Below are 18,631 nucleotides of genomic sequence, written 5' to 3'. Positions count from 1 at the left end.
TATTTTTTATATATGTTTTAAACCTTATTTAAAATTAAAAGTAGTCATAGAGTTGGCAAGGTATTGACTATAGTGAATATATTTGTTTTATGTAAATTAATGCATTTCACTATGACAATAACCGACCTTAGCTCAGTTGGTAGAGCGGAGGACTGTAGTTGGGTTTCCAGGCTGGTATCCTTAGGTCGCTGGTTCGAATCCGGCAGGTGGGAATCCTTTTTGATACAAGACAACAAGACAATAATTTTTACTTTTTTTATGAGAAAAAATAAAAAAAGTTAAAAAAAATTGTGTAATATATTATCCGTGAAAAAATCATTAATTTTAATCAATAATATTATATTTTATAGTTTTTAATAGAAATAATTATATATAAATTCTTATAAAGGTTGAAGGTTAAAAAATAAAATAAAATAATAGAGTAATTTTAAATGAGGTTTTGACATCTTGATAAATCAAAGGAACACCGAATTATTTGGTCAATAAATTCTTAAAATTAAAAATGGATTTTTAAATTTAGCTGTCATAACATTGCATGAAAGTTGAAAAGATTGGGGGGAAAAAGTCTCTGAGTTGGTCATTTATAATTTTTCATGATTATTATTAAGAAAATTATTTACATCAAATTAAAATAAAGTATAACATTTATTTATTATAAGGAAAAGTATAGTGTTTAAAATTTTAAAGAAGAGACAATTAGTTATATTTATAACTTCTTTTTTATATTCTTATACACATCAAAATATTTCCAATAATCAAAAGGCACAATTTTTTATTGTTCACGTTAATGTTATTTTAAAAAACTGGTTGATGCGAGTGTATGTGAAGCTGATCGATTACAAGCTAGCTGAGGCATCCATTTTATTCTTTGATCCACCAACCTTATTCCTGAAAGATAGAGTGATTTCTGTCAAAGCATGGCACCACCACCACCCCCTCCTCCTTCTCTTCCCACTCTCACCATCTTCACCCTTCTTTTCTTCATCTTCATCTTCCCATCTACACCAACCTCACCCATAGCATGCCATGACACATGTGGTTCAATACAAGTCAAATACCCTTTTGGCACAGGACCTGGCTGTGGTTCCCCTCTCTTCAGCCCATACATAACATGCACATCCAACCAACTCATCCTCAAAACCCACACAGGTTCATACCCCATCACCTCCATATCATACACCACTTCCACTCTCACACTAACCCCACCCAACATGTCCACATGCACCAACATGCAAACCTCACCCAACTTCGGCTTAGACTGGACCTCTCCTTTCCAAATCGGTTCCTCAACCTTCATTCTCTTCTCTTGCCAACCCTCCTCCATTCTAACCTCCCCCATCTGTGACCCCTCCTTTGACTACCTCTGTGCCTCCATTTACACGTGTCCTTCTGTCGTCACACTCGGCATGCCTCTCTTCCCTCCCACCAACACCTGTTGCGTTTACTCTCCCGCCAATCTCGACGACAAGGGGGAGCTCGACTTGAAGGAAATGAAGTGTGGTGGTTATGCTTCGGTTGTGTCGCTTGGGGATAACCCCACTGACCCTACGCATTGGGTCTATGGTGTGGCCTTGAAGTACTCTTACGGGGTTTTGGATAATAACTATGTCACCACTAAGTGTAGTGGTTGTGAGAGTAGTGGCGGCGTATGCGGGTTTGCTCCACCAGGGAATGGCTTTGTGTGTGTTTGTAAAGGAGGCTATAACACTAGCCTTGATTGCTCTAGTTATAACCAGAACCAGGACTACGTCTGGGACTCTACCTCTGCTTCTTTCTCCACCCGTAAGTTTTTCTTTTTCTTTCATTTTTTTTCAAACAATGTCAAAATGTTCCATTTTCTTTGTGTTCTTCACTCTTTCTTTTTTTTTTGGTTATATGTTCTTCACTCTTTCACCTTTCATATATTCTCACATGTAGTTAAGCAAAATTACCGTTGCTTTATTATATGCGATAGAACTAGTGAGGGAATGGATATTTTTATATGAAAATTTAAAATTATATATTTACCATATATGGTAAGTGATATAATTACTTTAAAAAATTACATGATTTATCACAAAAGTTACCTAATTATTAATATAAGATGCAACAATAAATATTTACCAGAAATAGTCTTCCACTAAATATTCCTCCGTACATACGCATACACGTACACACAAAATTTTATATGTCCAAAGGAAATATTATTCTTGTACATACATAGACGGAATCCGATGCGAAAGTGCAAAGCTTTTTAATAATCTTATCTCTCTAGCGAAAAAATGTGTATATGGTTATACTTATACCTGTACCGTTATAAATCTTCTGTTCTGTGACTGATTAGCAGCATATGTTTGGAGTTGCATTTTTACTGGTATCATTTGGAGCTTAGCGTGATAAGGATTCAGGGGAGCCATTCACTGGATGACATCATCAGCCTCTTTTAATACGTAAAAGTTGCTTTAGCAAAGTGTATTTAAACAAAAGGAATAAAGGTATTCCGCATCCATCCCTATATTGTAGTCTTTGTGGATTCTTTCTCTGTTAAAAATAGTTTATCACAAAATTGGTGAGAATAACTAGCTTGCGAATTCATCCGTGGACCGTAGTTTTAGTGGATATTTTAGTAACTAGAATTTTAATCTCTTGGAGTAAAACATGTTCTGGTAAAACATAGGCCGTATTTTAATATTTATTTCTTTACCCGTTTGTGAATTTATTTCTATTTACATTTTACTATTTTTAGTGACCGTTTTGGTTTTTTATTTTTATAAGATGTTTGTAAGCAGTATGACTCATGTAATGCAAACGCTACTTATAACTAAAGTATATTTTAAAAGAATAACTTTTTTAGAGTTTACCTAGAAAATATAGGTTGTCAAACAAGTTGAATTAAATAAATTTACTGATACCAGTAAGCGCATAGATCAAATGACTGATAAAGAGCTATTATTCTAGTTTATCCAGTTATTTTAAATTTGAGTTCTAAAATTGCAACTTCATTAAAATTTAATAATAATAATAATAATAATAAGGCTTAATTGTCCTTGAAAGTCCTAAGTAACTTAAATAAGATGGACCAAAGCCGAAAGAGAGAAAAATGAGGATGTTATAGATTGGTTGGATGGGCTAGAGTGTGCACAAAGGAGGCCTAAAGCCCCCAAAAGGATTCCTTATTAACCCTTCATTTTATTCCTTGTTTCTTTTCCTTTCTTTGATGCTTCCTTTCTTTTTCTTTCTCTTTTAAACTGCCAAAGAGAGCAGTAACTAATTGATTATTGACAGTCAGCACTGTAATACCAATATGATTCTTTATTATTCTCAAAACCAGGGTGGTTGACACCGGAAATGCAGACACTGTAGTGTTCAAATACATACACCGCCTCATGATATTATTACACATGCAATCCATGTTTCCTTAGTAATAACTTTCTTTGAATCGGACTCTATCCCTAGCCCAGTGTTCTGAATTATGATTTCATAGTCGATGATCAATAAAATTGATTTTCTAAGGCCCATCTACATTCATTAAATTGGCAGAAGATGCACTCTTCTATTTCTCTACAGAGAACCCGATTTACATACATACTATCCCTTTTCATCCTATCCGAGAAAAAGAACAGCATGGCTGACAATGTAAGCATATAGAAAAGTATATTCATAATGCTGAAAATTAAATCTTTTCCATTCTCTAGGTCGACCTTGCTAATCCACCTTGCGAGAATTACTGTGGTTTTCTTGCATAGATGGTGTAATGGGATCAATGAGGAATGATTTTAAATTCAGGTACATCTCCTTGGGTTTCTCTATATTGAGTGCATGCCCTGCATTCTTAATAACCACTAGTTGTGCCTTCTCTCCAAGATGCCTACACAGCAGAAAAAATAATGAAATTTAGAGTCCAAGCAATCGAGAAGTGTGATGAAGATTGCTCTATCAGATGTCTTTTCGATAACCTTGAAGATACAAACCCAATAAAGCAGAAGGGACTGCTTTTACTTCGTCTAGAAGTTATAACTAAAACATATTCATGGTCCTAAATTGTGGAGATATTTTTTTAAGATAAAATCAATACAGTACTAAAATTACTTTTAAAAGTTAAAAATACCTCTTCAGCCTGTGAGCTAATTCTAATGGGAATACCCGGTCTTGTTCTCCCCAGATTAGTAATGTTGGCTGAATCATTGAAAAGTTTAGCCTTTTAAGAAGCCACAGTGCAAGATAGCAAAATGTGGTGAAATTAACTCATAATGTAAGGTGAAGAGAGAAGAAAAACCTGGGTTATCTTAGGAAGATTAGCAAGTTTTCTATCCTTATGCAATGCTTCGATTAGTTCTTTTCTCTCCTGGCGGTTTTCAGTGCACATCACCTGCCAGTAAAACCAGTTTCGAGTTCAGCAACAAATCTTGGTAAATTGGCAAATCTGTGCCTGTGTATTCAATGTTCAAGCAGTCACACAGCTTGTTTTCAATCACAAAGGCAACGGACAGATATAATTTTTTCTCGAATCCAATAGTGTTTAAAAATAGAATGCAACCTAAAAACTATAACTAAGCAAGAACATTCATATGCAATCCAATCACACAACAAATGTTAACTATCAAACGGGACAATAGAACAAACCATCTATTGGACGAAGATTTGCAAAAACTACTAGTATATTGAAGTTTCCAACTACAAATTTGACATTGATGACTGGATTTATTGATTGAAGGCTCCACCTACCTATATGCCATTGATAGCTAGATTTAGTCTGAAAATAACTCTATCGTCCTACAGCCTCTACCTCTATATATATAAATATCATTCATTCCTATTATTATTATTCTTCCATTTATTCATTAAAAATGCACCATGATGGTGAAATCTAAAGTAATATTTGGTTTAGAATTATATTTTCTTTTTACTTTTAACCACAATATTGTTATCTTATTTTCATTCCATTTCTAACAATTTGAAAGCAAACAGTGAGAAAATCAATATTTTTTATTTAAATCTTTAAAAATTAAAAACAAAAAAGATTTTCTCAAACCAAATAATCCCCAAATGACACATAAGACATCAAGCATCATACAGTCAGAAAGGAAAACGCTCCTTCCGCTTTATCAGGAAATATAATTCACACGGATGATGTGAAGCCATAACAAGAACATAATTTTATCTTTTATAAGAAATAATAAATATAAAATAGAAACATCCGACCAACCCACTCAACAATAATGCAAGGTTCTATTCTATCTCCTACTAGCAATCTTAAACATGTATCTAAAAAGAGCACAAATAATACCACCAATCATGTAAAATAAATCGGATCACACACGACAGTCTACTATCCAAAACTACAATCAAATTCAGGGGCCGCTTAATAAATAAAATAATTAACGAGTGGCAGGAACAGACTCACATGAATGAAATCAGTAAGAAAACATGTGGGCATGAGTTTGATGGGTTTGGCAAACGCGAGTTGCACGAGCTCCCTCATTTTTTCTGGCGTCTGTGGAAGCAAAATATTAACGGCGTCGTCAACGCTCTTCACCTTAAACATCCCTTCGTCCATGTCTCTCTCTTCCAAACAAACCCCAGTGCAACACAGCGCCACCTTCTCAACTCGCTCAGGGAAGTGGGCCGCCATGCTGTAGGCCACGAAGCCACCGTAGCTTATGCCGACAACGCTCGTTTTGTGAACACCGTGAGCCTCCAACAGGGCCGCGACGGAGCGGGCCTGAAAGGACTCGGACCTATCGGGGCGGGCCGAGTAGGAATCCCCGAAGAAGAGGAGGTCGGGGACGTAGACGTTGAAGCGGTGAGTGAAGGGTGAAACGAAGTGGTTCCACTGCCACATTGCGTTGGCTCCGATGCCGTGGATTAGGAGAAGGGAGGGTTTGGAGTGTTTGGGGGTTTTGGGGACCCAGCAATGCATGATGGTTCCGCCTCCGAGATCTGTTGTTGTGGATTTGAGGCCTGCGCTGGAGAAGGAGTAGCGGTAGCACCGGTCGCGCGTGGCAGTGAAGCTGAAACACCCCGCCATTGAAGATTGTTTCGAGAAAGTTAATGAGATTGTTGTTGTTGGGTTGAAGGAAGTGATTGGGTGATCATTGGAGAGAACAGTGGAGAGTGTTTTTGCGTTGTCGCAGAGTGGAAGATTTTAGACTGATCTTAGGACAGGGACGGGTGAAGCGGGACAAATGATTGTGTATGACAAAACTCCGCAGATAATACTTTTTCAACTTTTGTTATATTTCTAATTAAAATTTCTTAATAATTTGTTAAGATTTTTCTAAAAATTACTAATTAACTTAAAATTACTATTGATTTGTTGATCATTCTAAACAAATTATTGAGATTTTGTATATAAAAAATAACATTAATAATATGTATAATTGTACCTTAAATTATTTTTTTCTTGTAATTATTATTAATTAATATGAGAACAGATAACTGCCTCTTCATGACTCACGAGCTTCAACTACTCCCACTTGCTCCAAATTTATGACATTTGCGAGATTTATCCTTCTGGACATTGCAGTAAAGCAAGTAGCGCGGTGGAGCGTGGATTGTGGATCTGATTCTGGCGAATGCGTCGTCGAAATGACGACGCTCTGTGTGGTTGTTGCTCCCTTCAGAATTTTTACATATGCAACTGAATTCTGTCTCTTCTAAACAATGCTTTGATCTCCCACACTACCATCGATTCCGCTGTCAGAACTTTGAATATTTCTTATATAACATTTTTTTATGTGATAATTATGTAATAACTTCTATATATTTTGAATAATTTGTATTTATATTTTAAAATAATAAAATTGTATATTTTTATCTAATGATTTTTTAAGATATGTAAAAAAAATATTAAGAGAATGAATAAAAAAAGTCTTATGATAAGCTTGTTAAGCTTATTTCATTATAATCGTCTATTTTAATTCAATAATTTGTTAAAATATATCTGAATGTGCATGTTAGAGGTCACGGACATTAATTCCCTCCATCGGTGGACCTTACTTTGAAAGAATTGATTTGTTAAATAAAACTGTTGTGATAAAAATTGAAAAAGACAAATTATCAATGCAATTAATAAATTAATTAATTAATGAACGTATATATATATATATATATATATATATATATATATATATATATATAATTTTTCAATTTAATAAAAATTTAATAATAATATACATATAACGTAACAGAGTTAGGAAGGTGGGTATATGCGGACTTTGCCGTATCTTGAGATCACATCCATAAATACACATGGAATCATCCTTATTTTAGACCCATAAATTGAATGCAATATTTATTTTAATTTTAGATTATTAAAATCAACCATTTTGTTGGTTGCACGAACATTCATTGCTTTAGTCGTAACGTGGAAGGTTAAAATTTATGAATGGAATGAAAACGGATAAAATAATTATTATAAATTTTAATATTTTTTATTATGTAACTATGTATAATTAAATGATAGTATAAATAAGTGTATTTTAAATATTTATTGAAGTTTATTCCAATTTTTATCTTAATATTTCATTTTGACATACACACACAATTAAATTGGGCTTATTGTTCTGGACCCTACTCTTTTATTATAGTCTCTGAGATGCTGCTCTGTCTCTTTTGTAGATAGTAAGAACAAAATATCCATCAACTACCAAATTTGGTCTTCACCATCTAAACCAAGCATGAGCTGAGAGTTTTTTCTTTTTTTATGTACTTATTAATTTGGACACTACTCTTTGTCTCGATCATTGGAGTGGCAAATGCCCATTTACCCCAAATAATAAAAAATAGCATGTACGTCCTCCCTCTAAAATAAAAAGTCGCTTGTGAGTGTTTTTAACTTTTTGGAATTTGAAATTAATTTTGGGCCTCAACTAGTCGAAGTTGAATAAGTGAATCCATTTGAGAGGCAAAATTTACTTAATGTCTATTTTTTTATTACTAAATTTTAAATTATATATTTTATTCAAAGAGAGTCAAATTCTATATAATTTTAAATTAAAAAATATATTATTTATTATAATAAATATATTTATTATTAAATCACTTACAAACTGATTGAAGCTTGATCAATCAGAGTGTCCATGCATGAACATTGCACCACACGATTAGAGATGTTGTGGATATGGAACTCCTTTGGCTACAATCCTCACGAACTAAGTTATCCCACTCTAGCTTTGTCCCCTAAACCTGCACAGACTTCATATATCTAAAAAAACTACTATGATCACTTTGGTACACGCTTTCAATTCTCTACTCATTTTGTCATTCGTATTATTTAAAATGCTAATTTAAATGTTAAAGTGTCTTTATAGGTACACTCGTTATTGTTGCCCCTCAAATAATTTTCGTATCTGTTTTAGTCGTTTTATGGCATATTTTATTCGTAAAGAATTGTACAGGACTTTTTATTGTTGGGTTTTATTATTTCATACTATTTAAAAAATAGTTTAGAAGAGTTTATAAAATAAAATTTTCTGTCTAAATTATGCTTTTCTATATATAAAATATTTCTGCTTGAGCTAAAAAATAATCATAACACAATGAAATTATCCTCTCCAACTCTTGATCTTGACTTTATAAAATTTACTATGAAATTTGCGTTAATGAAGTATATTAATTAATATTACGAATACTTGTAAAATATAATATAAAATTGATATAATTATTCTTTTGCTAATCTTGAATATTAATTGTTTATTTTATATTAAAAAATTAGAAAGAGTATTTACTAAATTTTTATTGTGTCTTTGGATATAATTTAGAAAAATAAAATAAAATATCATAAATATTAAATTTTTTTATACTTTTAAGAAAATAATCTGTATATTTTTATTTAAGATTTGTTTTATAAAATATTGAGAAAGACTCGTTATAAAAAGAAACGATATAACTTCCATAAGGAGTTATTAATTAGTAATTATATGGATTATCAATTAAAAGGCTAAAAGATTGAAATAATATATTTTTAAAAATAAATTACCAAAATAAATTAAAATTCAAACAATTTCTTTGTCTGGAGCAAATTTTTGCCAACTCAGTACTAGTTTTGTATAAAAGTCAGATAAAACTATTTTTTTTTATTTAAGCATTTAGTCTAAGAGTGGGACGAAACAGTACGTGTTAATTTCGTCTGACAGTGAGACAAAATTGTAGGATGTTGACACATGTCCGTATCTCGGTAAATTCATCTGAATTTTGGATGAAACCATTGGATGTTGACACGTGGTTCAATCTTATTAATTTCATCTTGAAATTGGACAAAATCATGTGTAAATCGTCTCAGTCTTCGACGAAATCATAAGATTATGCAACGTGCCACAATCTTGTCAATTACCCCCGATCCCTCGCCTGCTACTGCCCCTAAAAATCCAGCATAATTGTAGTATATTATGTATGCAAATAAGCAACGAAATTGAAGTGCAGAAGTGTTTCTAAACTTTCAAAGACTTGTTCTTCTCCAGTTTAGTAAATTTTAGATATTTTATGGGTTTTTTTGTTATTAATGTTTTATTAAAATTATAATTTTTTAATTAATAAAATAAATAGAGATAGTTAAAATTTATGAATATTTAGTAAATATATTGGTGTGAATGTTAAAATGAAAATGTAATTATTTAAATGTTATTAAGAAAATATAAAAGTTAGGAGATAATTAATATTAACTTGTGTAATAAATAAAAATAATGTTATATTTGTTGTAAGAATTTATTTTATATATGTGAAATATGTATATAAACTATTAAATTATTTGTAATATAAGATGATATAAATGTTGTAATATGTTTGTGTATGTTAATAAAGATTTAATAATTTATTATTTATATTAATAAGTATAGTTAAAATTGTTTATTGATATTTATTTTTATTTTTTATAAATGCAGGATGAGTGAGATTATTATTATTGTATATTGGAATGGAAAAATTGTTGTTGAAAACGAATGTGTGACATTTGAAGGTAACAAAAAAATGATAAAGGATAAGTTTTATGAATTTGAAAACAAAGATTCATGACAAGTTGAATCTTAGTAATAATAATTTCATATCTAGAATAATTTCTCGTTTTATGGTTGATTCAAGCGCTAAACAATATACTGCATTGGATATATGTGATGATGAAGACATTGATTGTATGATTAATGCGTATCAACAACAAAGTATTACAACTGTTATTGAATTATATGTGGAGATTGCATTTGGTGAGAGTTCAAGAGGTGGGTCAAATATGTTGAACTTAAGCTTATCAATGTCACCGCCTAACCTTATGGAAATAACGAATATAAATATTACAGAAGGTATAAATTAAACTATAATTTTAATATTTTTTTTATTTTTAGTGACTACACATATTGAATAAGTGTATGTGTTTTGAAGGATGTGCAGAATTATGCAGTTATGAAGATGAAGATAAAGTCAATAGTGATTATGATGATATTGATGAAGGACATATTCTGTTAGACAACTCATCGGATACAGATGTAGATGGTGATTTTGATTCAAATTTAAATTTACAACAAGAAAGTGTTGGAGATATTATTTATAGAGTATATTGATTAAATAAATTATTTTTTATGGATGAATATTTACTGTTTACATATAGTTGTAGGTGAAATACCTTTTTGGAATATAAGTCCACACTACAATTATATTAATTGGGATCACCCAGACCAAGAAATTGAAGCAGAAGAAATTAGTGATGACAATTCATGGGTTATTAGAGATGCGTTACATGTGGGTTTATTATTTGAGTCAAAAGAGGAAGTGAAAAATGCCTTAAAATAGCATGCAATAAAAATACATCAAAGTTATTATGTTGTTGAGTCAAAACCAACAAAATTGTATGTGAGGTGTTTAAACCATAACAATGGTTGTACTTGGAGAATAAGAGCATCATTGCTTAAAAATACAACAAAGTGGAAAATAACAAGGTGTGAGGGTAAACATACGTGTCTCAACCCAACAATATCTCAAGATCATACCAAGCTAGATTCAGATTTGATTTGTTCATGCATCATTAGTAAGTTTTGCATTAAATCTTATTTTATGAAGGCTTTTGACAATAAAAGGACTAACCTCTTTTGTTTTTTGTTATGTAGGTATGGTAAATCTTGAACCATCATTGCCTATAAGTTTAATTCAAGAAAGGATGACAAGCCAATTTGAATATAAAATTTCATACAAGAAGGCTTGGAAGGCAAAACAGAAGGCGATTGTAAGAATATTTGGTGACTGGGATGAATCATATGCTACCTTGCCAAGATGGTTAGAGTACATGCAATTTCATGCTCCAGGGTCTGTTTATAAATTGAAACGAAACCATTTATTGTTGAGCATCAACAGGATAACAGATTTAGAGTATTTGAGCTATTGTTTTAGTGTTTTCATCAATGTGAGGAAGCATTCAACTATTGCAAACCAATTATTCAGGTAGATGAAATATTTTTGTATGGTAAGTATCGTCGCACATTGTTGATTGCAATGACACAAGATGAGAATAATTGTGTCCTACCAATTGCTTTTTCAATTATTAAAGGAGAGACTCTGTCGGTGTGGGAATGGTTTTTGGCAATAATTCGTGTGTATGTGATGACAAGGTCTGGCTTATGTTTAATATTTGATAGACATCAAAGCATCAAAAGTGTTGTTGCAAACCCACATATTGGTTGGCAACCTCTTAATGCATATCATGTTTATTGCATTCGTCATATAGCAAGCCATTTCAATCATAGATTCAAGAACATTGATTTGAAAAAACAGCTGACGAAATTAGGTATGATGACTCTATTTTTAATTTTGTTGTTCTCGTAGCTTATGACAAAGTTTAATTTTCAACTAATGGTTGAATAATTGTTATTTGCAGCGTATATACCTTCGAAGATTGTATTCAAAGAGAAGTTGAGAAGATTTCGCAATGAATCACCAGAAATTGAGAGATGGATCGACAACATATCGAAGGATAAATGGGCTTTAAGTCACGACGACGATGGACGTCGTTATAGGTACATGACTACGAATTTGTCAGAGGCTGTTAACAAGGTTTTAAAGGGAGCAAGAAACTTACCTATAACTGCTCTGGTCAAATGTACTTACGAACTCTTGGTTGAATATTTTGTGAAGCGTGGAGAGGATGCCTTGAATGATCTGAATGCTGGTAAGAGGTTTTGTTCAAAACTGTTGTACAAAATGCAGAAGAATCAAGAAGAAGCATCTTCACACCAAGTCAGAGATATGATGTAGAAAGAACAAGATTTGAGGTTGAGAAGACCTTCAATCCTATTACGCAAAGGGGTGGAAACAATTGGACTGTTGTTCTGTGTAGAAAATACTGTGAATGTGGGAGATTTCAAGCATATCGATTTTTATGTTCACATATAATTGCCGCTTGTGCATCGATAAGTATTAACTTTTGACAATATGTTGATGAAGTTTACTCTGTACAAAATATCGTCAATGCACATTCGTCACAATGGTTCCCCCTTGGAAATGACAATAATGTGCCCACAGGCAGTGAGTGGAAGTTAGTTCCTGATGAAGAGAGAATCAGAAGTAAAGGAAGACTAAAATCAACTAGAATTAAGAATGAAATGGATTGGGTTGAGTCACAAAGCAGACAAAGATGTAGTAATTGTCATCAAATTGGTCACAATATGCATCAATGTACTTCTATATCGCCTAACCAGTAGTATGGAGCCCTTGATGTATGAAATCGTATGGTGTATAATGTTATTTATCATCGTCGTTTTTCATGTGTTATTTATCAGTATGGTTATATATCAGCATGGTTATATATGAAGTCGAACGGCGAATGCATTTAAACGCAGTTAAATATATGTCATAGAAACATTCTTCCGATTACATAATATATATGTACAAGTAGTGGTCTCAGTGTTGTCAAGGTCAATCTTCGTGTGGTTGGTCGGGTTGATGTGGGGTCAATATGCACTCCCTAAGCCGATCTATGGCTCCACGATATGGGTTACGACGTACCTCTGCAGGTGAAACATCTAAGGCTGCTTCGAAGTCAGCATTCAAATCAATTCCATGACTATATGGAGTATCATATGAGGTCGCAGTAGCAAAACCTGGTTCTAGTGATGGTGGTGTTAGAGTAGAAGGATCATAGGGAGGTGGAGTGATGAATGGTGATGGGCATGGGATATAACACTCTGTGGTGATGAATGGTGATGGAGGGGTCTGTGGCAGATGTTGGGTGGCCTGAGATGAGTGAAAATATGTAGGTGGGGTGACATGCTGTGTGTGGAAGGGAAACTGCGAAGGAACGTAGAAGACTCCATCAAGTCGCTCAGGTATGATTGCCAAATTATCTGTAAAAAAAGATAAAATATTAATGTTAGTTTTCATAAATGATAAAAAAAATCACAATTTAACTATACTTTCATATCAAAATAGGAAATAAAGGATTACATCTTCATGACTAAGCATGTCAAATTTATATCTATAGTAACATATGTCCTTCCTCCCTTTTCTATTTCTTTGGTTTGCCAACCACTTGCACAAAAAATTAAGCTAATGTTAGTACCAAATTTATGTTAATAAAAGTAATTCAAAATAAGTCTTACTATTACCCGCTAGCATATGGAAGATGGAGTCGTGTGTGGGGGGGATTATCATGAGCTAGAAATGGAAACCTATCCCATGCCCACATGACAAGTAAAGCAGCTAATCCACCTAAACTATGCCGATCAATGTTGGTGGCCATACGCAACTCTCTATACAATACGGCCAATACTACAGACCCCCAACTATATTCACCTGTAACAGCAAAGTCCTCTAGTAGAGGTAAGTACCTCACTGACACTCTACTACTTGAGTGATTGCTCAACATAAAATCCCAAACAAACGCAACATGTAAGCCCTAGCAAACTGGGTGATCTGTAAAGGATTCTGTGCATGCATCGCGATATGGGTAAAATGTTGGTCTAACCAACTCATCTTCAGGAAGCTACCAACAAAAGCATCATGTGATGGTCTAATCCCTAGACTATCCTCAACAATATCAGCATAATTACCTCCAATAGGTGCTATCACAGGTCTTTCATCAATTCGTAACCCTAACAACACGAATATATCTTGTAAAGTGATCATACACTCGCCTTGAGGCAAGTGAAAAGTGTGTCTTTGGCCTCCGCTGTCCATCTCTCTACTAATGCAGTGATCAACGGCAGGTCTAATGGAAATTGACATACATGAGCAATCCCAGTAAATCCCGCAAGCTCCAAATGTGGAAAGATCTCCTGTGGAACACCATTCAAACCAGTTGGAATAAACTGACTCTTCCTAACCTTCAAAATGAGATGTTCCCGACCATCCCAAATATGTTCAGACACGTGAATATTCTGTAAACGCAATAATGAAGGATTCTCTGGTCCTGAATGAATAATCCTATTCTGTCCTATAGATGAAGTCATCTTCAGAAAAACAACATGGTCAAAAATTAAAATTTAAACATTAATTTTACAACAAATTAATAACATTGTCTCCTAAATAATATCAATTTTAATTATTCACACTTAATTTTAAAAAAATTTATAAATAAAGTTTCTATTTGCATATATTTTAACATTCCTCAATTAATTGTATTTTTTTACATTAAATATCTAAATCAAATCTTAGTCCTAAATATATCAATGACCTTTATAAATGAGATTTATTTTTTCCTTTTATTTTTTCATAACTAATTACTTTAAGTTTACTATATATTTTTTTCAACTAATGAATAATTTAAGATTACTAACTTTTTTATTTTATTGAAAATTATATTATATGACAACATTTTTTATTCTCAAATAATTAGTATCAATCTAAAAATTTTATTTCACTAACTAAAATTGTTATTTCATCATAAATTAAATTATATATTTAAATTTATTTTTGCTAAACATTTTATTTACATAAGTAAATAAAACAATTTCATCATAATTAATTAATAGTCATTACATTATTTATTTTTATATTATTTATAATCTTAAATATTTAATAGTACAATTTAAATATAAATTAATATATAGTCAATTATAATACATTTAATTTTTTACTTTTATCATTTTTTTAATTATCTATTACTGTTTTTTATTCATAAATTGAGTTATCATTTTACATTTTTTTCATATTATTTAATATTAAAAAACAAAATTTTTATTTTCAAATTTTTATGTATTCTAAACATCATTTATTATATTATTAATCAACCAATTTTATACAACTATTTTTATTTTTCTATTCTAAATATTATTTAACAATTTAATCTAATGTATTTAATTTATTTTTATTTGTTTTTCAATTTACACCTTAAATTACTATGATAATTTTACATGTAAAATTTTATTTTTTTTACAAATTAAGATTGTTTTTATATTTCTACAGAATTACTAAATTAAATTAAAATCAATCTTTAATTTAAACTACTCTATCTATATTTTTCTAATCAATCAAATTTGAATTATAAAAAAATTAAATTACTTACAATAAAATAAAACTAACCTGCTGCCGATTTTTCCAGCTAACCACACTTTTTCCGGCGATGACAACCCCAAAAACATTGGCAGTTTGTGCAATAGCGTCTCTCTACTACTTCGATTGCAATGGCGTCTATCCACTACCCCGACCTTTCTTCTCTCCTGTCGCCGACGGCAAACGTTTGCAGTTTTCCCAAGTTTCTCAGACTTCCAGTCCAAGAACAGTCTAAACCGACAATGAAAACGGATGAAATCACAGATCTGTAATGGACTAAGAAAATAACCACTTGTTCCCTCAAAAATCGCTCAAATAAATGGTAATGACTTCCACATCAAACCAGACGGAGGGGAGAAGGAAGGAGAAGACGATTCGTGGTGTCGGTTTACTCCGCCGACACATGGACCAATGGAATAATTTTGTCTCTGATTCAGACGAAATCACTATTTTGTCTGAATCAGAGATGAAATTATCCCATTGGTCCACGTGTTTGCGAGCGCCAAAATTAAATTCAAATATTTTTGTTTATTTTTTTTAAATACGGGACACATGTCATTATTTTGGTAATTTCGTCTCACTCTGAGATGAAATGCTTAAATAAAAAAAAAATTAGTTTTGTCTGCTTTTATATAAAACTAGTGCTGAGTTGACAAATATTTGCCCCAGACAAGAAAATTGTTTGAATTTTAATTTATTTTGGTAATTTGTTTTTAAAAATATATTATTTTAATCTTTTACCCCAATTAAAAAGGGTTTAATTTCCTAATCTCAATATTCATGTATGGAGAGAGAAAAAGAAGAAACTGAATAAGCATGGAATGAAGTCTATGTTTGGAACAGCATCCTATAGGGAGCGAGGAATTAAGGGGAAGACTAAAACAGGCACAGAATTCCAACTCTGCCAAACCAAAATTTGTCTGCTTGTCCGACACGTTGATTCATTGGGCCAACAATGAGCAGGGGATTGTTAACAAGCAAGTGCATTACAGGTTGCAGAGTGATTTGATTTTAGTTGAAGAACATTGCTATTATCTCTCTTCCATCGTAATCATACACTATCAATATCCCTGTCATGCCCCAATTCATGACCATGTTTTAAATAAATATTATATTTTTTTCTCAATACTAATTGCATATTTTAAATAAGGAGAAGGATATAATTTTAAAAACTTATACTTAATCTTTCATTTAATTTATATCTAATGAGTGGAGTAATAAATTATAATTTATTAAATGTAAATTAAATAAAATATTTAAATTAAGTATAAAAAGTTTTAAATTTAACTAATTTAAAAAATCATATCCCTTTAAATAAATATACAATACTTAAACTATCTTTCTTTAATTTGAGTAAATCAGATTTAATTTTTATTTAAACTAAAACCAAACCACAATATTAATACTGTCCACTACTTTTATCATTACCTCTTCACACGGATTAACTGATCAATTTAGAAAAAATATTTAATTTTAATTTAATTTTAAAAATGAAATAATATGAAAAATATTTTTTATTTCAATCAGATAAAAGTATATTTTTTTAAATATTAACATTTTATTAAAAAAAATTAAAATATTTTTATTTAAAATTTAATATATTTATGATCTTTTATATTTTTTGTTTAAATAACATCAAACCGTTTGCTATTCAGGTCAAATTATTTTTCTTTTTTTACTGTTAAAATTTGCCTTCACATTTTTTTTCTCTTTCTGAACCAACCAGTGCATTAATAATTTTGGATCTCATAAATCATAACTTTGTTTAGCAATCATGTGATTAGCCGTCCTTATTGAATTGACCATAAAAGACAAAACTGTTCTCACCTTCTAGACCGAGTCAATGCCTAAACAGTCACCAATTGTCAAATACAAAGAAAACGCATGCTACGCAGATTTGATTGGATGTAGATGAATTTTATAACAACATTGTTTTGTGATATATGATTAAGAATCTGAATATGAAAAATATTTATCAACGATTATGAAAGAAAGCGCATTAACAATAAGAGATATAGTTATTAATTAATTGTGTCAAACTTTATTGATGAAAAATAAACTATTCTTTAACGGACTAAGAGTGTGATTGAAAATACAATTTTATTAAATATTTACTTACCATTATAGACTCTTTTAGATACTTAGCATTCTCGCAGACTATATATGTATAGAAAGCGAGGTGCATTATAGAATTAAGTGAATTAGGATATCTACATCAATTCAATTTACTAACACTAATGTCTACAATTATTTCGTCTAGTCAATATTCAACGGAATTTTAAAAATGCTATTCAATTTTTGCAAGAATAGTGTAGCAGTCTTTTCATTTTATTTTTGTGTCTCCTTTTAATTCGCTTTTCACTTGTCATTTATCATATAGTTTGGTGAATGTAACACAATGTCCAGAGTAGTGCATCTTCCTGCACTCAGTGGAAGGATTCTGCTTTGGATTTGTTAGGTATTATCTTTTTCCTTCTTTCGTATGCAATAATGATACGTATATTTTTATTAACAAAAGCCCTTCACACATTTTATAGAATTTTATTATTCTTTTTTTTTTATCAATTTGTTTTCTCTTGATATTAGTTTTCTTACCTCAAATACATAAATTAGTATGCTAAGAAAAAAAAACTAGTTTTTAACGGATATTTCAAAAGGTATTTAACTCATTTTCAAAAAATTAAAACAAGTTGATAAGAGATAAAATTAAATAGAAGAAAATAATGAAAGATAACAAAATATAAAATAAATAAGTAAAAATATATTATTTGAAGCGACAAGAATAAAAATATATATATATTTATCTAATATATCTTCTAATAACTCTTGTTTTTTTCTCTCCTCTCCATGTTTCCATCTTATTAACGAAACTTATCAGTTTCCACTTACATTAAAATTAGATTCAGATCCAGTCTAGTTAACATAGGAATTAGACATTCAGTTTCATCGAATTTTGTACATTTGAAGATATGGAAGCTAGGTGTGGGAGAAAGAAAGGACTAAGGATAGATAGAAATAAGGAGAACAATAGTATAGAAGTTGTGGTGGAAGGAGAGGAGAGTGAAAAGTTGAGAATGGAGGATAGAGAGAAATATAGGTATGAGGTGGGTGAAAGTAAAAAGAAGAAGAGAAGAGTTAGAAGAAAAACAGAAAAATTGAGTATGAGAGAAGAAAAAAAGTTAAA

At 31.2% G+C, this 18,631-nt stretch overlaps 2 protein-coding genes and 1 non-coding gene across 3 annotated transcripts; 2 read left to right on the top strand and 1 right to left on the bottom strand.

The window, feature by feature from the left end:
- The first annotated feature begins 121 nt into the window (after nucleotides 1-121).
- On the top strand, nucleotides 122-212 carry TRNAY-GUA. The gene is given in 2 exon segments: nucleotides 122-158; nucleotides 177-212. It is a non-coding gene; the product is annotated as a tRNA-Tyr (tRNA).
- Nucleotides 213-859: 647 nt separating this feature from the next.
- Nucleotides 860-2,625, top strand: LOC113873273 (wall-associated receptor kinase-like 20). Its single transcript, XM_027511323.1, has 2 exons — nucleotides 860-1,782; nucleotides 2,327-2,625. The coding sequence occupies exons 1-2, from the start codon at nucleotides 918-920 to the stop codon at nucleotides 2,374-2,376; spliced, it is 915 nt and encodes a 304-aa protein (XP_027367124.1). The 5' UTR covers nucleotides 860-917; the 3' UTR covers nucleotides 2,377-2,625.
- A 742-nt stretch (nucleotides 2,626-3,367) lies between these two features.
- Nucleotides 3,368-6,074, bottom strand: LOC113873131 (monoacylglycerol lipase ABHD6-like). Its single transcript, XM_027511124.1, has 4 exons — nucleotides 5,384-6,074; nucleotides 4,256-4,348; nucleotides 4,088-4,155; nucleotides 3,368-3,847 (listed from the first exon to the last, which is right to left on the bottom strand). Exons 1-4 carry the CDS (start codon nucleotides 6,005-6,007, stop codon nucleotides 3,685-3,687), a joined length of 948 nt encoding a protein of 315 aa, XP_027366925.1. The 5' UTR covers nucleotides 6,008-6,074; the 3' UTR covers nucleotides 3,368-3,684.
- Nucleotides 6,075-18,631: the final 12,557 nt, after the last annotated feature.

The sequence above is a fragment of the Abrus precatorius genome, unplaced genomic scaffold, assembly GCF_003935025.1.
Source record: "Abrus precatorius isolate BTA unplaced genomic scaffold, Abrus_2018 Scaffold7, whole genome shotgun sequence".
Lineage (NCBI taxonomy): Eukaryota > Viridiplantae > Streptophyta > Magnoliopsida > Fabales > Fabaceae > Abrus > Abrus precatorius.
This window is presented reverse-complemented; position numbering and strand designations above follow the sequence as displayed.